This window comes from Camelus dromedarius, chromosome 36 (genome assembly GCF_036321535.1).
Source record: "Camelus dromedarius isolate mCamDro1 chromosome 36, mCamDro1.pat, whole genome shotgun sequence".
Taxonomy (NCBI): domain Eukaryota; kingdom Metazoa; phylum Chordata; class Mammalia; order Artiodactyla; family Camelidae; genus Camelus; species Camelus dromedarius.
In genome coordinates, this window is record NC_087471.1 from 904,837 (window position 1) to 925,242 (window position 20,406).

General features: G+C 45.4%; 1 protein-coding gene across 5 annotated transcripts in view; it reads left to right on the forward strand.

Moving 5' to 3' along the window:
* SECISBP2 (SECIS binding protein 2) overlaps window positions 1–20,406 on the forward strand; it is a 39,372-nt gene that overhangs the window by 2,107 nt on the left and 16,859 nt on the right. The window contains exons 3-10 of one of the 5 annotated variants that reach the window (XM_064482432.1): window positions 4,665–4,914; window positions 5,390–5,513; window positions 6,776–7,005; window positions 10,154–10,235; window positions 11,877–11,965; window positions 14,446–14,568; window positions 15,850–15,939; window positions 17,245–17,377. In XM_064482432.1, coding sequence (XP_064338502.1) covers window positions 4,665–4,914; window positions 5,390–5,513; window positions 6,776–7,005; window positions 10,154–10,235; window positions 11,877–11,965; window positions 14,446–14,568; window positions 15,850–15,939; window positions 17,245–17,377 — 1,121 coding nt within the window. Of the gene's footprint in view, window positions 1–4,664; window positions 4,915–5,389; window positions 5,514–6,775; window positions 7,006–10,153; window positions 10,236–11,759; window positions 11,966–14,445; window positions 14,569–15,849; window positions 15,940–17,244; window positions 17,378–20,406 lie in introns of all 5 variants that reach the window. The other 4 variants (XM_064482428.1, XM_064482429.1, XM_064482431.1 and 1 more) reach the window with 4 other exon arrangements.

The window sequence follows — 20,406 nt, forward strand, 5'->3', positions numbered from 1 at the left end:
ACTTGTTAGTTATTCATGAAATTATCTATTTTTTTTAACTTTTTTATTGAGTTATAGTCATTTTACAATGTTGTGTCAAATTCCAGTGTAGAGCACAATTTTTCAGTTATACATGAACATATATATATATTCTTTGTCTCATCTTTTTTCGCTGTGAACTACCACAAGATCTTGTATATATTTCCCTGTGCTATATGTTTCTGTCTTATAAATCAGACTTGTTTCCGTTTTTCCCCCCCATATCTACGTGGTGTGATTGAAAATAGTTTATACTTCATGTAAATTTTAGAACCGTGTTCACAAGGATAAAAGTTGGAATGAATAAAAAAATCATTGGGGTTGTCTGGTGTATTTAGGAAATATGGAAAGTTACGTTCTTTGACAGAAGCTGAAGCCCTGCCTGTCTGTGCTGAAAGCCTTTGGTAGGAATATCAAGCTTTCCGTTGTAATTTCATCCTTTGTAAAAGCGAAGTTGGCGTGAATCTCATTTGAGTCCTTTCCTACCTTGGATGGCTCACGTAACAAAATACAAGTTGTATCTCACTCCGTGACAAGGACTCTAAGCCATCTGATGGGAGAGATTCTAGTGACCCGGAGTAAAGGTGGAAAACATTTGTGTAGCTGAAGCAGCATTCTGGCGGTAACATGAATAGAAAGTGATCAGAGGCTCCAAGATGCATAATGCTGAATTTAAAAATTATGTTTCGGGGAGGGTACAGCTCGGTGGTAGAGTGCATGCCCAACACGCATGAGGTCCTGGGCTCAACCCCCAGTACTTCCATTTAAATAAGTAAATAAGCCTAGTACCCCCCCCACCAAAACAAAACAAAAAACAAAAATTATTTCTTAACCTCTTATTCCTTTGTAGGTTTCGTGTTTGTTTGTTTGTTTAATTGTTTATAACTACGGAAAAGGTTGCCTGACAGTATTCCTGCCGGGCAAGAAAAAAAAAATTGGAAGCATGAAGCCAAAGGGCAAGGTTAGAAGAGACAGGGGTGGGGGTGACATGTGAGACTTTACACAGTGGAGAACTGGTTATCTAATAAGATGGTCAGTTTGAGTGTAAGTGAAGACTTGCATTACTGTAGTCAGATTTCATTTAGATGGCCATCTCTTGCTGCCTCGAGAAAGAGATTTTTTTCTGTAACAAACATACGTCCTCTTTCCTACTTGTTCCACTATAGCAGCCTAATTCTGTGTGTCCTTAAGGAGGGGTGTGACCTTTTACCGAATATCCACCTCTCGTACCTTTAATAGTGCACTCCAGGGGACTTCATTTATTCATTTGGAGTTAATTATCAAAAGGCTACTGTATGGAAAAGCACTAGTTGCTCAGAGGGGGAAAGACTAGCACATGAGCTGGGCTCCACGTTTTGTGGGTCTTACACAGACTTGCACCGGTGAGGGGATGGAAGAGAGTGTGCTGCCGGTCTCCTCCAGGTCTATAATATAGGTAAGACAAGTACTAGCAGAAGTGTTTGGTATATAGAATGGGCCGTGTTTGAGAAGTACTGAGTATTTACTGGTGTAATGAACAAACGGGGATTATGCAAACAAAGCAAGTTCTATGTTCCCAGGGATGTCCCTGGACGATGGCTTTGCTGATGGTCATAGTGCATGCTTTGTGACAGATCCTGTGGAGCACATGCATGGGGACGTCTGTGTTTTCTTTGGGAATCACTGTCTATGTTCGCTTCTGTCATGCTCGCCACAATCCACGCGGTTGGCAGGCAGGGGTAGTGTTATCTTTACAGACAAGAAACCGAGGCTAGAAATGCTTGTCCAGGTGCCCAGGCAGCCCCAGGGCCAGAGTGAGCGTGTGATTCTTCTAACCTGAGTTCGGTCGTCTTCCCCAGAGCTGCTGTTGCTGTTGAAGTCGAGCTTTCTCAGTGTCTTGCAGTTGTGAAAATCACAGCGCCAGTGGATGCTTTTAAGTGAAACTTCTCATCTGTGAGAATCAGCAGTCCGCGCAGAGCATGGCTCATGCCAGGGGGTGGGTGGAGGGGTGGCTGTATTCCTGACAGCCCCTGGCCTGGGCAGAGGCACCAGAGGCAAGATTTGTTTGGGAGACAGCAGAGGAGCCAGGACCCCCTGTTTAGGGGGCTGTCATTAGTCACCTGGAAGCCTGCGTGGTACAGCTGAGAAGTTTCGTGTCCCTGGTAGGAAATGGGTGTGTTTTGGATGGGCTCGTGATAGTCACTCCTGGATTCTGGTTCCGCTGTCAGGGAGAGGGACGAGCAGGCTTGGATTGGGTTCTAGGCCCTGGAAGTAGAGAGGAAAGTACATGGAGACCTGCTGCTGCAAAAAAAAAAAAAGGGTTCAGTGGTGGTTCATCCGGGGTTTGGTGGGAAAGATCCAGCAGTTTCCAGTGGAATACATGGGAAGATGTGTGGGGTCACTCATCAGAACACGAATTGGCAAGGGGGCTGGTTTGGGGACCAGGTGTGAAGTTTCGGACTTACATGTGCCTGATGAGGGGCGAGGAGACTGGTGAGTGGGAGCGGCCTGAAAGCTGGAGACAGAAGCCTGCAAGCGGTGAAAGCGCTGGAGCTCAGGCACACGGGAAGTCCTGAGCAGAGCGACGGGGGTCCGACAGGTGAGACGGGGGCAGTGTGGAGGGGCCCGTGCCGTGGAGGACCCTGGGGAGGCGTGTGGGAGCACGGAGAGGGCAGGGGGCGCCAAGTCCAGGCTGGTGGAGCGTTTCTGGTGATGTCATGGAAGGGCCAGACCCAGCCGACACCATGCCGTGGGGCTGCTGAGCCTGGGAGGAGGGAGGTCCTGGGAGACCTGGGGACCTTGGTGGTGACGGGGAAGGGGAGTGGGGCTGAGAGATTAGCAGGGGAGGTTTACTTCAGGAGGCGAGCTGCTGGTATCGAAAGGAGAGGGGGGCGGGATGAGACGATGGGGCATAAAGGAAGCATGTTACTGTGGTTAAGGGCCGTCTGGGTGGTTCGTGGCAAGTGAATTTTAGAGATGAGCCGTTTGAAGCCCCAGCAGGTGCTGCGGGTTGGCTCTGCGAGATTTTGTGTTATGTCTTGTTCTCTGCATGTAATTGTATTTGCCTTGGAAAAATACCAACTTTCTAGAGGAAGAAGGACCAGTGAGGGGATATAAACCCAAGTGACTTGTCCAAAGTAGAAAACCAGAGAGTGACCCAAGCCAGGGTCTCCTGATTCACAGATGGACATTTTCTAGGTGACAACAGCCTTCAAAACCACCACCGAATCCTACCTACCCCCCCGCCTCCCTCCTTTACCTAAATTTCGTTAGTTGGTTCACTTATCCAGTTTTTGAACTTGGGATGGTCTTTTAAACTATTTTTGCTGCCAACCCATCCTTGCCCGTCTTTTGTGAAGAACAGGTCCTCCACTTTCATCCGTCCCCCCTTTGTTAAGTTTTCTGAGCATCTCACAAAATAAAACAGATTGACATCTAGGATTAGCATCTGGAGAGCAGAATGAAGCTTTGAGTCTTTCTCTTCTCAACAAAAAGCAGCAGGAGGCCAGGTGTTCTTTGGGGCAAAAAAAAAAAAGGTCAGCGAAAGAGGGTTCATTGGGATTTTAATTAGGAATACTTCACTGCTAGAAGCAATTGCTTATAAGTAAAAGATCTTATGAGATCTGAACTTACTGTAAAATATGACTCCATGGACAGTGATACCAGGCAGTCTGTAATTCAGTGCTGCATGGAAGCAGAACTAGGGAGCATTCTCATGAGGGTGTTGTGGGTCTCGTGTCTGAATAGCGACTCCCTTCTACTTCAGCGCAGGCTCTCACTTGCAGCCGAGTGGAAATTCTAGTGAGTGATGCCTCCTCCCGTGTCTCCCGTGTCTCCCGTGTCTCCCGTGTCTCCTGTGTCTCCTGACAGTCGGACGGCTGGGAGACCGTATGGCATGTCTCATCATTAGCTGTGGAGTGTCCTGCCTTTCGGGGTGGACCAGTACATTTTGGGGTTTCACTGATTTGCTACAAGAAAATTTTGAGCTGTGGAAGGTCACCAGAACATCTGCTGGTGCTTATTTGTGGGAGTGAAAGGACTGTGGTTTGTATTTAATCCAGTGTGTAGCATTTCGTCGCTGGATCAGCTTTCACTGCAGAGTGGCTGAAACCTCTAGCCTTATACCACATATTCTGAAGTCAGTGTTAACTTTCCTTTTGGTTTAGCCTAGTAGCTTGAGCAAGTTGAAGCAGTAGCGGTGTTCACAGGTGGTTCTGTCTCGTCTGCAGGATGTGTGGTTCCCGGACCACAAGTCAGCAAAGGACAGGATGTGGCAGTGGCCTTGGAACAGGGAAGGGGCGGGCAGGCTGTCTGCAGGCGTCCGGAGGCCTCAGGAAGCAGGCCTTGCCGGTGGTAGGGGTTCTGTAAAAGCCCGCTCGGCAGGGAGAATGGTCTGGACGGCGCAGTTTGCTGAGAGAGGAAGCGTGAGGGTGGAAGGCTGCTGGGCCTCCCTGGGCTCTTCTGATGTACGAGGGGAAAAACAGAGCTAGTGAGGCATCTTTGTTTGCAGGTGAAGCGAGAAGTGCTCAGAAGTTTTGTTTGGCTTTTAATTCAGTACTAGAATGACCTCAAAAGTAATAAAATGTTTAAATTTGTTTGTTGCAAAATAGTAAGCTCCTCGGTTTGTAGTATGAAATCTGCAGCTAAAATTTACCCTTTTTATTTAGACAGAAACTCTATACTGAAGATACAGCTTTTGGAGCTTCAACCTTTCCAGCTCAGTATTTACCTCCTGAGATCACTCTTCACCCATACGCCTACCCTCCTTACACCCTGGAGTCTCCACAGAATGTTTGCCGAGTGCCTGGCCCCCAGTATGATTACAGCCAACCCCGTTGTTTCGGAGGTTTTCAGACAGTGAAGCCACGAAATGAGCACACGTGCCCTCTCCCACAGAATGCGAAAGCTCTCTTCAAGGTCTGTAAGTGTTTTCGTTTCATTGGTCACTTTAGCATTTAAAATGTGAAGCACTGGTCAAGTCTCGCATGTTATTTTTTTTTTTATTGAGTTATAATCAGTTTACAATGTTCTGTCAATTTCTGGTGCATAGCATAATGCTTCAGTCATACACGAACACGCATATATTCATTTTCATACTCTTTTTCACCGTGAGCTACTACAAGATACTGAATGTATTTCCCTGTGCTGTACAGTATAAGCTTGTTTATCTGTTTTATGTATACCTGTCAGTATCTGCAGATCTTCAGCTCCCAGTTTCATTCTTGTATGTTATTTAAGTGCTACTTAACTTTTTTTGAGGTATTTAAAATTTGACTTGGTCTAACCTTTTTAAAACATGGTTAAGTTATGAGTACTTATGAATTTGCAAATTTAAGCCTTTTTTACAGTGGTAATTTTCTTAGTTTATGCTACTTTTTCATGTTTTCTGCAGAAGAAGGCCTATGAAGAGCAGAAGTTTGACAGTAAGAAGACCGATGGACCTGTATCATCTGACTTACAGTCAGTTAAAGGTTCACATCATATGCCCATTCATGCTGAGAATAGTTTGAAATCAGGTAAAGAGAACACACTCTGTAGCGTTCTGTCTTCTCGCCTTGTCTGCCCCCAGAAACATCACTGTTCTCTGAACAGCTGTTTTTGTGGACTTGTTCATCGTGAAGAACTGAGACTGTCAGACTTCCTGTGGGTCCCGAAGGCCTCTCCTCCCAAGGAGGGGAGCTGCGTGTGTGGGGTCTAGGCTATGCCTTTAACATGTTATCACCTTGCTTTATGCAGGAACCTCTGTGAAGGCGCAGAGCAAGTCGGTGACAATCACGTGCCTCCAGATGTGTTGTCACAGTTAGACCCAGCGTACTGTGTCTGATCGTGTTCATTCCTGAAACAGCTTCTCTGCTGTTCTGTTGGGACACTTTTTAGTAGGTGGGAGAGTTTGACTGTGGTTTAAACCCCCCCCTAAACAATGCCAAGGCTGGGGCAGGATGGGTACTCAGAGGACGTGTCTGCTCTGGGCGCGGGAACTGCTGTTCCGTCTCGGGGTGAAAGTTAGTGCTTCTGAATGGTGGGCTTTCCCTGTAAGTCATTCACTGTTGCACTTTGCTCACGGCCATCACCTGTTTTGTAAAGACGTAGAACCTTGGTAATAGTGTGCTCACTGCGGACGGTCTGTGTTTTATTTGCATGTGTAATATACATAGTATTTACGTGTATAGCATATGTTGATACATACGTTTTTTCTTTGCGTTGACTTCACTCAGAAACCATCTGGTACATGGTAACGTGAAAGGTAGGTTGAACAGTTAACTGTACTGACTTTAGCCTTAGATCTAAATAATTTAGAAAGTGGGGGCTTTGTGGCACTGCGACCTGCAGCATCAGTCGTTCCCGAACATGGGACAGAGGTTGTAAGTTCAGTCCTCCATGCTTCCTTCCCGTTTGTCCAGCAAGCTGAAATGTGGAAAACTTACTATTGAAGGACGTTTGTTGGGACCCTCTTAAACTCACAGGACTCTGAAGTGTGTGTTAAGAATAACTGAAATGTCCAGCCGTACAGTCAGGTTAAGGTAACTGTTTCGTCAGCTTTAGAGTTGCTCCCAGAATTTGCAGTGTTTTCGTTTCTCTGCCTGGTGGCCCACGTGGTCACTTACGTTTTCCACTGTGACGCAGACGGGCACCAACACCAGCAGAAGATCTGGCTGTTGGGACAGTACGTGTTGTTCATCAGTAGCAGTAGGCGTTCTGCTCTGCAGTGTAAGTGTTGAGTACTGGTCATCAAACAACATCTGAATTTTTACCCCTACTTTTAATTCTGTAAATACAGGTGGTTATTATAAACGAACAGACAGGAAATCCAGAATCATTGAAAAAAGTGGATCTGCCTCCAAACCTGAGTTTGAATTTACCAGGTTGGATTTTCCTGAACTGCAGGGTCCAGAGAACAGTGAGAGACCAGAGACACAAAAGCCGCCCAAGTGGGGGCCTTCACACCCCGCCCCCACCGACATTTCTCTTCTAAGAGAAGTGGGGAAACCCGCTGCAGCGTCGCCAGAGGTGAGTGCAGCCCCCACTCCTCGTTCCCCTCTTCCTTGCTCCTCGGTGACGCACAGATGCAGGTCCATCACCTCAAACGCCACGCATCACAGCTGGGTGTGGGAGGGCCTCTCAGTGCGCCTGGGTGACTCTCTGTCGTTTGACCTGTTCACAGTCAGGCTGTGACACCTGTGTGACTGTTGTGTCTTCGTATCTGGTGGCTAGAAAGCCGTGTGCTGCCTCCGGAGGAGAGGACTAGCCTGAGTTCAGGCGCTCGCACAGCCCGCTGTGAAAATGTCACTTCTGCCACTGCGTTCTGACAGCGCTTTTTCCAATACGGAGAAATTTTTTTTTTTTTGGGCAAATAGTAAAATGTTAAAATCGCACAGCATAACTTCTGACTTTTCCAGGCTTGTTATCTGCACCCCTGTCTCATTAATGATGCGGAAAATGTTCATTGCAGCAAAGGCATTGTTTGCTGCTCACTAATTTTAAATCGCACTGTAGTCAACATTTGACCTCCAAGTTCTAGGCCATCAAATTGAAGCATTTTCCTATCAGACTGATTTTGAGACTTTCAGGAGAAAACGTTGTCGGGTTAGTAAGTCCCTAAAATGGCTTCTGACTCATTCGGGCACGTCCCCGTGTGGAGGCAGGGAGAAGGAAGAAACAATGAAGGAGAAACAGAGCTCACAGCTACGTTATTTCTTGAATGGAGACAGGATTTCCGTCTCCTGTCCCAGCACTGCTCTCGGGTGCCTGGATACTAGAGCCTGAAGTCTCAGTGGTAGTGGCTTGTAACGTGCAAAGGTAAATCATTCTCCACATGTTGACCTTTGGGCTGTTACACCTCGGGGTTTTCCTTTCACACAGCCTTGGCAAGTAAGGCTGATTGACCGATGGAGAAAAATCGGTTTGACTTGGCAGAAACGTGACTGCCTCCTGGGCCCTGGCTGGGTGTGCGGAAGAGCTGAGGAGTTGACGGTCCCCGCGCCTTTGTCATGGGCGGTTGGTGGGTCACTCCAAGCCCTTGAGCGCCGTACAGAAGTAGCGCAGGATGCAGTGGGTCCGGGGCGGGGGGAGCATGACTGACGCTTGATGGCAGGGCCGCCCGTCCTGGGGGAGTGCTGCGTGTCTGGGCAGCGCGTAGGGCCCACGGTGCTTCGTGGGGAGGTTTGCGTGCTCACTGCCCTGCTGTGTGTTCACACTCTCGAATTGTGTGTACAGTTTGTTTTTTTTAATTTTCCCTATAAATGAAAACTTTTTTTGCTGTTTATATTAGTAGCATCTTTAAACACCAGAAAAATATTAAGAAAAACAAAGAGTATAATTGAAGTTGCACAACTGAGAGAAAACCACGTTTGGCACTTTTTTCCAGTGATATGTTGTGGGAATTGAGGGGCAGTCCAGTCCCTCAATTTCGGATACGTATGTATGGGCTTGTGCTTGAAGTTTTAAAACTCGCGTGTTGTTTTTTCCATGTCATTAAATATTTTCTGAAAACTAAACTGTCGCATTGAATCTTTGATAGCAATAATATGTAATTTGCTCAACCATTCTTGAATAGATAAGGCATTTCTAGTGTTCCATTGGCCTTGGTGTGCATGGAAGTTGCATTTCCTCAAAGAGCAGGCTGTGTTTTTGTCTTTTTTTCCCTCCTTTGATGAGGTTATTCTGTCTTGGTTAACACTTTTGCTTTACACTCTGTGTCTGTCTGGAACCTCCATAGAGAACAGAGCAGCCTGTAGGATGGGGCCAGATGAGAATTTGTTTCTCAGGGTGCATTCACTTCCACAGAGCCATGCTGATGCCACATCATCTCCTCCGGGACAGCCCGGTGTTTTGGAAGCTGAGAAAGACGCTAATAGAAGGGAGAGTAGCATCTTCGGCTTTGCCAAACTTCCAGAAATGCTCCATTGAAGATAAAAGTTCACTTCCCAGATGGCCCTTGTCTTGCATTCGTTTGGTGGCAGCATAATGAAGTCACCGAGATCCTGTTCAGAGGCAGGAATCCTCAGTCCTGCAGCGGGTGGGAGCAGGCAGCTCCGAGCTCCCGGGAGGGGGCCGCTGCTCTGTGTGGCGCTTCCTGCAAGATGTGTGTGATGTGCGTCTGTTGGGCGGTAATTTGGAGTCTGCAGCTTAGCAGGTGACACCTGTCCACCCAGGAAGCCACACCTGTTCTCTGGAGGGAAGCTGTGGGTCGTAGTCCGGGGAAGCTCTGGGGCAGGAGGGCCCGGGGCGGCGGAGGCATTTCCAGTCCCTTAGTGAGCTCTGCCGGGGTCCGGGGATTGGTGGAAGATTTTGTGTTGTTTTTGTTTTTAATGAAGATAGTGGCTTCGTGTCCTAGTTTAGAACAGGTCCTTTACACTATTCGGAAACACCTCTCAGAGGCTGCCAGGCTTCCAGTCCCCAGACAGAAGCGGTGCACGTGTGTTCAGCAGTCGGTGGTCTTGGCCGTTGGACAGTCTTTTTTTTTTTTTAGACTTAGATGTCATGAAATGGTAAAATGGGTACATGTATGAACTTCTGAATTTATTTTAAATCCATTCAGTTTGAATTTACCAATTTCCTTTCACCTTGGGTGCAGCCAGTCACTTTGAGGTCTCCTTTAATGTGCTTACATGTCCACCCCGTGTTGTTTGGCGCCTCTTGTTGCTCGCGTGTGGTGGCTTCGTGTCTACAAAAGAGCGTACACATCAGAAGGCTTGTATTTGCCTCTGTAGACGTCATGAGGGATTTGTTTTTGAGCTTTGGTGAGGGGGCTTGCGTGTTCATTGGGGGCACGTGGCTTCAGGCGTCAGGCAGGCACAGATGTGCTGACTTGGAAATTGTTGATGACACATTTATTTTAAAGTTACCTGCTATTACGTGTGATGTGATCTCCTTATTGAGATCCGTGTAACAGTGACACACAGATGTTTATCTCCTAGGCAGAGATGTAGATTGAAGCTAGCTAAGCTGTAGACGGTAGGTGGTTTCTCCTCCAGGGAGTGAAATTTGGCGGAAGAAAAGAATTTGACTTCTCATATTCCTTGCTGACGTGTTTGGAAATATTTAATTAACATACATTTTGCAGGTTTTAAAGAATGACAAAGGAAGCTGTATAGTTTGAAAGTAATGACTCACGTTTAGTTTGAAATAGTAAGAAAATAACTGGTTTGCTTTTTAGGGCGAAATAGTGGTGAAAACCAATAACCCGACCGAGTCTGTAGCTGCTAACGCTGCTGCCAGTCCCTCCTCGTGCACGAGAGGTAAGAGTGGCTGCCGAATACGGTTTTAGAAAACCCGGTTGTCTGCTTTCTCAGTTCATTCTTAGTCCAGTGCAACTGAAGTGTTTTTGTGCTAAGCCTTCTTTGAGGCAGCTGATGGGTTGTTGATAAACTGACATCATTGTTAGAAGATTGAAGTAAAGGAGATTGCATATCCAGACACAAGGAGTGTTAGATGTGAGTAGAAAATTCTAAACGAAACGTTTGTCCCGTTAAGTGAGACATTTCCTGAACTCAGACATGACTACTTGCTTAAGCATTACCTGTGCCCGTGGTTCTCAAAGTTTTTGGTCTTAGGACCCCGTAATACCCTTTAAAAACCCCAAAGAGCTCCTGTTTATTTGGATAACTGTCAACATTCGTATTATCTGAAGCTGAAACTGAGAAAAAATATTTACCAGATCACTTAAAAGTAACAATAATAAACCCAGTACATGTTGACATAGCACATTTTAATTAGAAAAATAGCTCTTTTCCAGAGTTAAAAAACTAGTCAGCAGAGGAGGGCAGCCATCTTTTATGTTTCACAACTTTTTAACATCTGGCTCAGTAGCCCTCTTCGCACTCGGCTGTTTCACTGTTCCCTGTGGCGCGGCCACTGTACCCCCTTGGGGGAGAGCGGGGAAGGCGGGCGGCAAGCTCCTGTTACCAGGAGAATGCTCCTGACCGGGACCCCTGGGAGGGTCCTGGCAGCCTCGGAGCCCACTCTGAGAGCTGCCGGCCCGTCCTGACCTGGCCCAGCCGTGTGCTGTTGACCGTTCAGTGGGTTCTGCTTCTGAAATTTTTATGACTGGCCTGTCCTGACGGACGACGTCTTTACAGAACTATTCTGGACTCATTCCCGGGTGTGTTTTCTCCTGCGTTACTGTGTTTGGTAGGTGTGTGGTGTAGGAGAGAGCTTCACTTCAGTGGCAGTAAGGGTGCGTAGCTCTGTGGTGCACCCGTGGTGGGGTGGCCGCAGGCCGCTGGCGTGACCTGCCCGTGTCCTGATGGACTCCTTTTTGTTTTGTCTGTATGTAGAGTTTCACGGGCACCTAAGGAGTGCTGTTCTAAAAAGAAACTGTGTTATGCCTGTGTTCTAAAAAGAAATAATTGACCAGTTATCGTGCTAGCTGAAGTCTAGCGATCTTTGACTTCTGATATTAAAGGTGCACATCCAGGTTAGTAGGGCCACAGTCTGATCTTTAGCTTGTTAATTCTGTGTGTTTGCCACGTGGATGTGTTGTGGATTGTTGTCTTTTTTTTTTAACGGAAACTATTGTTTGCCTACCACCCGCACCTCCCAGTTAAAAGAACAGTGCCTAGGAAAATCAGCTCCCTTGCAAGTTAATTCGGCATGCGTGTTCCAAGACGAAAAACAAGTTTAGTGGCGCCAAGAGAACGTTCTGAACAATACTTTTGTTTAACTGTATTCTTGAGTACTTCATGTAATGCATGTTTGGAGTTTCTAAGTAATTTCTATTTTACTGTTGAGATTGTTCAACAATTTTGGTTATCTTTGAGCAGAATTATCTTGGACACCAATGGGTTATGTTGTTCGGCAGACATTATCTACAGAACTGTCACCAGCCCCTAAAAATGTTACTTCCGTGATAAACCTAAAGATGGTTGCTTCATCAGCAGATCCTAAAAATGGTAGTATGTCGTCTTCTGAAGTTTTATCTTCGGCTCCTTCCTACAGAGAGAAACACGTTGCCCATCCTGCGAGAAAGGTATGCGTCACACTTTGATTATGTTGCTTTCCTGCGCGACCAGATAGTCTTCCTTTTTTCTCAGACCCTAAGCGGAAGTGTTTCTGTCTGTGCTGTAGTCACTCATCTGAGTTGGTTGTATTGCCTCTTGAGAAAAGAGTAAGATCTCAGTCGAGGGACACAAGTGGTAGCTTAAACACGAGCGAGGATGTGCATTTTAGATCTGTGGTCTTAAAATATCTGTGGGCCGTTTTGAACTCTTTAAAAGAGATGCTGGCAGAAGCTTTTGCTCTGGTTTATAAAGGGCTGCACCCTTTGTTGAATTTTACATGGCTTTTACCTGCCAGGTACTCGTAGCAGAATAGTTGTATTCCATCACGATCATCTGGTATGTTACTGATTCTTCGTTAATTGCAACTTACTTACTGTAAGATAAGATTTCAGAACCCGTTTTTTCCTTTCAATTCAAATATTTTTAAGCTGTGATATTTTTATTGATCTCTAGATTTGTTTCTTGAAGAGTCTTTTTTGTTGGGCTAGATTTTGTGCTTGATTTTCCCTGTGTACTGATTTATTTTAGGTTGAAATGTGGTCATATTTGTTGAGTGTGCTGGTTCCCTATCTTTGAGTATCAGGATACTTTTTGATATCCACAGTGTCTTAGACCACCCCACACAGACAGGAGCTGTGCATTTGTGCCTGGTTGATCAAGGGAATCTGTGTTGGTGACAGTTACAGTGAAGACCGACCTGTGTGCCTATTCCCCACGGCTATATGCACACACATCTGAGGAGCCCAGGAGGTGGTGGTGAGACTGGCTGGAGACTGGCCAGCTCTGAAACCCTGCCGGCGTCTGGGTGCAGGCTGCCTAGCAGGCCTCTATCTGGTTCTTCACTGTGGCCACCAAGTTACCGTCTGAACCCATTTTCCTAATGTGCATTCAACATGCTAAGAATTAACGGACTTTGCTTTATTTTCCCAGCATCTTTTGAAAAATTACTTTTTAATTAGAGGTGTAAGAAAAGTTTATTGTAGAGAAGTTCCAAAAAAAGATGAGAAAATAAAGATCTCCTGTAATCTTATAACCCAGATGGCTTTGCATTATGGTCCTAATATTTTTCCCCCTCTCTAAAACTTTCTGTCTTGTAAATTTTTATTACTGAAGTGACAACATGAAATACTACAAGGATCTAATTATGGAAAAGGTCGTTTTCCCGTACCCCTTTGGTTCTCACCCTTCAGGAAGCCTCCATTAACAGTCTCAGAGCTTCTGTACAAACATAATAAACATATAAACAAATAAACGTAATATGCAATAAACAAAGACGTTTATTTTGTTAAGTTTTTTATTTAAAAAAAACAGAAATGGGATAATTTGTTGCACATTACCCATAAAAGTTGCCTTTTTCACTTAACAAAATATCATGGCCAGGTTAGTAGATAATGGCCCTTGAGGCTTTTACCTCTTGTATTGTTTGTTTTATGAGAGGGAGGTAATTAGGTTTATTCATCGATCTCTGTTTGGAGGAGGTACTGGGGGTTGAACCCTGGACCTGTCGGGTGCTGAGCGTGAGCTCTGAAAACCACTTGAGCTACACCCTTCGAGGCTTTTACCTCTAAAGGGTAAGTTCCCGTTGGGAATTAGACAAGGTCTCAGACACTATAAAGTTCCCGCCCTCTTCGAGCCTCCGTTCTCATGGTGAGAGACCAGCACAGAACCTGTTAGGTGGTGATCAGTGCTCCAGAGAAGACTGAGAGTGAGAGGTTAGATAGAGGTGAGGTGCCTGGAGCTGAAATGAGGGCACGGACTTAGCCCAGATCCAGATGTGTAGGTGTAAGCGCAAAGAGCCTGAGGCCTGTCGTGTACTAACCCTTAATGAAGAAGAATCTGAAAACGAATACATGTATGAATATCCATGACTAGGACACTGTGCTGTGCACCAGAAATTGACACATTGTAACTGACTGTACTTCATTTTAAAAAAAAGAAAAAAAGGGCCTGAGGCCAAAGGGTGCTTGACGTGATTGAGGAAAGGCCAGGGGACTGAGGCCAGGGAGAGTGGAAGCGATGCTGTCAAATCCAGCAGGTCTGGGATGAGCCCAGATGCATGTCTGATTTGAAGGTTCCACAGGTGATTGCAACGTACGGTCAAGTTCAGGAACCCCTGGGCTGTGGTGATAGAAATGGCACACCTGGATTTATGAAAGGACTTCAAGTTGCTATTAGTGTAAGAGTCATTAACATGACCTCAAGTTGAAAACTAGTGTATGTCCAAGTCTATCAGTTCCAAGGTAGTTGGACGTGACAGCTGTTTTAATGGATTTTTTTCCTTCAAAATCATTTAACCAAATGCTGGCTATTTGGGAAATAAAGGGAGTAACTCTGAGTAAAATTGCCATGTGGTTGTACAACTCGATGTCTTAATTTTATTCCCGTATGTGGAATTAAACAGTTACTGAGTGTCTTAAAAACCCATGATTTTTGCTGTTTTTTGTTCTAGTCCAAAGCATCACAAGGTGGCGATCCTGAGCAAAACGAAGCCTCAAGAAGGAATAAGAAAAAGAAGGAAAAGTCTAAATCAAAGTACGAAGTCCTGACAGTTCAGGAGCCACCAAGGATTGAGGTACATTTATGTTTATTACTCACCTTGTATGGTGTAATAAATGGGTCTTCCTTAATAGAAGTACGGGTTCCTGCTGGTTGCCTAAGTGAAAATTCTCCAACGTGTTCTTTAGCATTTGTTTTCCCAGTGCTGAAGAAAGTAGTTGTCACCCATTTTCTCCACTTCCTCACTTTGGCGTCCCAGCACAGTGCCCATCTCGTAGCGGGCACTCAGGAAACATTTGAATGAGTGAATGAGTGAATGAATGGCCTAGAGACAAAACCGCTTGTATTGAAATGTCATGCTGTATATGCCATACTGCTGATGCATGCTCCTCGCGAGTCTCTTCTTGACTTGTTCTTCCCTTGCTGTGGCGTGCTGGCTTCTGCAGGGCCTCCCTTTCTGTCCAGAAATCTTGGTACGATGTGCTTAGAAAACCGTAGCTCCATCGTGGGCCCTGGTCAGGAAGAGAATGTCATGACCACCTGAAAGCACTCTTGATGTTGTTGCCTGTGATACTCCAGGAACGTCCCTGTCCTCCAAGGAGCTGTCCTGAACTCTGACTGTTTCTCAGGGGTCTGCAGGACCAGACTCAGCAGCCTGGCTCCGAGCGGGTGAAAGTGTCTGTCAGCAGCGCTCCCCCGGCCTCCGGCTTAGGGCCAAGCCCAGGGTGTGCCCACAGACTTGGGGGGCTGCCAGGGCTCTTGGAACATTCCCTTGAGAATAACGGGACTGCCTCTTTGAAGACCCTCGGCCATGGTTAGAGCATTATTGTTTGGGGCAACAAGTAACTCATATTTCTGCCCCGTTTCTCACGTAATTTCTCCAGGGTGCCTAGAATGTTGACAGGAGCACGTTAAGACATTTTTAAATGATTTAAACAGTTGTTTAGAGACCTGTTCCCTTGTTTCTTTTTTCTAACCAGGGATCAGCATATGTGACAGGATATTTACATCTCCTGAGTCCAGATTGATGGCTTCTCTAAAGAGAAGCAGAGTTGAAGGATGGGTGCCAGGGTGGTGAGGGGTGGTTCTGTAGACCACCCGGTGCACCCACATCCTTGAGGCCCTCGAGCGGGGATTAGGACCACGGTCTTCGGAATTTGTTCTGAGAGTAGAATAAAGCCGAAGCACTTACATTACAGGGTTTTCTTTTTTTTTTTTTTTCCACTGTTTTATGACACCTTTGAGTGCTTTTATGGGAGATGATTACAGAAGGAACGTACAAGCGAGGGAGAGGTTGTAGTTGCGCATACTTGGTTCTCGTGGTTCCTGAGGAGCTGAAGGCGTGTGCTCCACTTAGGGTGCCGAGGAGCTCCCCAGTCTGGCAGCTGCATCTGAAAGAAGAGACAGAGTAGAGTCACCGAGAGTTCAGTCTAAGCAGCAGCCACAGGTCATGTTTAGGCTGAAACCACAACTGTTTCAGGCGTAACTTTTCTTGCTAAACTAAACTCTTGGGGAAAAGCTACCCTCCAGACCTCTTTGTGTGGGAGACACGTGGTTTTGTTTTGGTTCGTTCCTTCCTTGAACTGCATGTGGTGTGTTGAAACAGTGTCCCTGAAGCTGAAACCTCTCTGTCACTTTTGTAAAAAGACTGCTGGTAGCTGCCATCGCTGTATAGAAAAGGGAGGGAACCACAGACGAACCACAGACCGCCTGTCTAAGTTCAATTTAAAGAGAAAAGGTTGACTTAGTTTATTCAAGAAACAGTTCCTTTCTGAGGCAGTGATGTCTGGCTGTGGGGGGAAGGGCCACGAGTATCTCACTCTGAGTCGTCAGGATCAGGGGAAGACACAGTTCTTGTGGATCCAGGAATGAACTTGTAGTTCATGATCCAGATGGAGAACGTGCATGCTCTGGGCATGTTCATTGTCTTTTTGCCTTTCAAAGTGGGGTAATAAGTTTCACATTTGCGAAAAGTAAAATTCTAGACCCCGGTAACTTTGTGTTCATATTTTGTAATTTGGTCCTCTTCCACCCCCATGGAGGTGTCGTGTAGCCACCTGTGCTGCGCGTGGCCCTCGCCCTTTGCCGTGAGCCCCCACCCAGTGGGGGTTTGGCGCCAGGGAAGAGAACAGCGGTGGGAGGGCAGGAGTGGAGGTGCAGACGCGCAGAAGACAGCGTGCATGTGCAGCCTTTGTACGGTCTCAAGACCCAGATCCCAGTGATGTCAGGAGTAGCGTGTGTTTAGAGTATATCTAACTTTGTGCCTAAATTTAATACTTTAATACTGCTGGATGTGGTTTGGACTTGTGTAAATGTTTGGTCATGTCTCCAAGATTTCACGGCAGTTGGTTGTCTCACTTCGGCAGTTGGAAAGTGCATGGTGCTAACAAGGCAATGATACCAACCAGTTAGCCTCACATGCAGACTTGTGTAGCCAAAGATTATACAACGTGCAAGCCTTGGTTCCTAACGTGTAGATGAACTCTGTTCTTCACAGTGGAGATGTAGATAGAAATGTAGGTGGTTTAATATAAACCAGTAATGTGAAAGGAGATGAACAACCGTGGGGGTAACGTTGACAGGTAAAGTGGGATTGATTGGGTTTTTCTTTAATTTTTTTAAAATTTTAAGATTATTATAGTCTCTAAACCTGTGCCATCTTACCTTTAATGATGTGACTTTGTCATAAGATGAAGAGCACAGTTGTAAAATATGCTACTATAAATAAACTTCTGATTTTTGACCTTCTTAGAATAATTTTAAAAATAGTGGAAAGAAGAGCCAAATTCCAGTACAGTTGGATTTGGGGGGAATGCTGACCGCGCTGGAAAAGAAGCAGCACTCCCAGAATGCAAAGCAGTCCTCCAAACCGGTGGTGTTCTCAGGTGAGAGTCTTCATTTCAGACAAATGATTGAAAGTCTTTTCCAGACAGACTGTCTTGTGACTGATTTCTCTTGTAATCAGAATTGATTTATGTATAACAAAACAGCGTGGCGCTGTAATAAGGATCGGTAGAGACCAGTTGAATAGTCTTGAGAGTCCAGAAGTAAAACATATCTATGGCCAGTGGAGTTTCGACAGGGTTTCTGAGCTAATTAAAAAGGACAAGGAACAATCTTTTAAAAAACGGTCCTGGGACAGCTGGATTTCCACATGCTAAAAAATGAAGCTGGGCCCCCTACCTCACACCATATACAAAAACTAGCTCAAAATGGATCAATGACTAAAATATAAGAGCTGAAACTTCAATTAAAACTCTTAGAAGAAAAACAGGTGTATCTTCATGACCTTGGATTAGATAATGAATTCTTATTTAGGACACCAAAGAGCACAGGCAACAAAAGCAAAAATAGATACACTGGATTTCATCAAAATTAAAAACTTCTGTGTACCAAAGGATATTATCAAGCGAGTGAGAAGGCAGCTTACAGAATGGGAAAAAATATTTGCAGATCATGTGTCTTACTGTTGCAGAAAAGTGTGTGACAGCTCAGTTCTGACAGCAACCTGGATCCGGGCGAGAGACCAAGCAGCACTGGGAGAGCTGGAGAACTCAGGTTTATCACGCCAGCTGGCCCAGAGGAGCTAACACTCCAAGCTCTGGACCCCGTCTGTAGGTTTACACAGGCTTTTTACAGGCTGCCAGTCTAGACTTTGCTACATCATATGCATCAGGTATAACGGAAGTGGACTAATTAGGAACAAGCTTTGTAGAAATGGACCAATCAGGAGTGAGAGAGATAACCAATCAGGAGTGAGCTCCGTGCAAATGAAGCACTACAAATGGACCAGTCAGGAGTTAGCTCAGGAAACCAATAGAATTTTAGGGGTAAGTTCCACTTTCCTAGAAGTTAGCCGTTTCAGAGGCAAAGAGTGAGATTGAGCCAACAGGCCAGGGAACCGGATGGTGCCGGCAGGAGAGTAGTGGCCCTGCCTGGGGGTCCTGCTGGTCTATTTTATGGGGGCTTCCCACCTCATTACAAGGGTTTAGTATCCAAATATATAAAAACTCCTACAAATCAATAAGACTCATTAAAAAATGGGCAAAGCTCTTGAAAAGACATTTCTCCGTAAAGATACACGTATGGCCAGTAACATGGAAAGATGCTCAGCAGTGTCGGTCATTTGAGAAACACAAGTCAGAACCACACTGAGGTAGTTCTTCAAACCTGCTGTGGTAGCTATAATCAGAAACATGGAAAATGAAAAGTGTTGGTGAGGATCTGGAGAAATTGGAACCCTTGTACACACACTGCTGATGGAAATGTTCCGTGGTGCCATTACTTTGGAAAGCAGTCTGGCAATTCTTCAGGATGCTAAAGAAAGAGTTGTTGGCAGTTCCTCTCCTCTGTATGTACCCAGAAGAATTAAAAACAGAGATGCGGAACGTGTACACCAGTGTTCATAGCAGCATTACTCATAAGAGCCCAAAGGTGGAAACAGCCCAGATGTGTGCCAGCAGAAGAATGGGTAAACAAGATGTGGCATATACATATAATGGAATATTCAGCCTTAAAAAGGTAGGAAATTCTGTCATGGACAGGCAGTAGATTAGAGGTTGCCAGGGGTTGAAGGGGGTGGGGAGTTACTGTTTAAGGGACAAATTTTCATTTTGGGGCGTGAAAAAGTTTTGGGAGTGGATAGTGTGATGGTTGTACAACACTGAACGTAATTGCTGCCACTGAATTGTGCGGTTAGGAATGGTTAAAGTAATAGATTTTATGTTATATGTATTCTACCACAAAAATTTTTAAAGTTATTTAAGTATGATGATTTTAAGAAATAGATCTTGCTAAAAGTTGGGTTTTCCTTTTGATATGATGGCATGGTGTACCTGAGAACCTCATGGTAACGTAAGTGCCCGATACAGGTTAGGAAGCTGCGTCTGATAGAGATGGAGTACCTGCCTGTCCATGGGAACGCCGCTGGTGGCAGTGATGGCTCGGTACCGAAGCTGTCATTCCCTCCTCTGAAGCATCTCTTAGAGCCAAGACAGTTAAAATTGGCAGTATGTCATACAGAGAAATAATGCACATTTGCCACCGTAGTCTTTTAAATGTTTCTTTCTTCTGAGGAAGTTAACTTATTTAAAAAAATAAAAAAATAGGTACCCAAGGGAATAGTAAAGAAGCTTACTTCTTTTATTTTTTGCATTTTAAAGCAGTTTGTGGACATCATGTCATTGTACCTATGAATACCCCAGTCCACATGGGGGTGACTCATGGTGACTTCGCTACGGCATTAATCCCAGAAAGGATGAGCATCATTTGTGGGTAGGGAGGGAGGGTATTTTTCTTTTGAAAAATTTAAGACATCTGAGAAAGCTGAATAAATCCTGCAGTGAGCACCCCTGTACTCACCACCTAGATTGGACAGTTGTTCCCTAACTTTTTCAATCACACAACTTTCCCAGAGGTCAGCACACTACAGCCTGCTGGCCACTTGCACAGTTTTATTAGAGCACAGCAACACCCATTCATTTAAGTGTTCTCTGTGGCTGCTTTTGAGCTGTAATTTCAGTTGAGAATTATGACACGCATACGCTCATTAGCCTTAAATGTTTACTCTCTGGCCCTTTAAGGAAAAGTTTCCTGGCCCTGAGCTATCCCTTTTTTTTTTTTTTTTTCCCTGCTCAAAGTAAGTTGAAGACATCAGTGTATGTTACCCCCAAGTGTTACAGCGTTCATGCCATTAACTAGAGTTCAGTATTGGTTTTATGGCTCTTTTTTCCCTTTGGAGGTAAAAATATGCATATAGTGACGTGCACAGATCTTAAGTGCACAATTCAGTTTTGGCAAAGATGGAAGGGTTACCCAAACTCCTAGCTACGTGGAGCGCACCCTTGACATTTTCCTCAGCACCTTGCCAGCCCAGTCAGTCCCTGCTGCTGCCCCCAGGCACCCATGCGTGGTT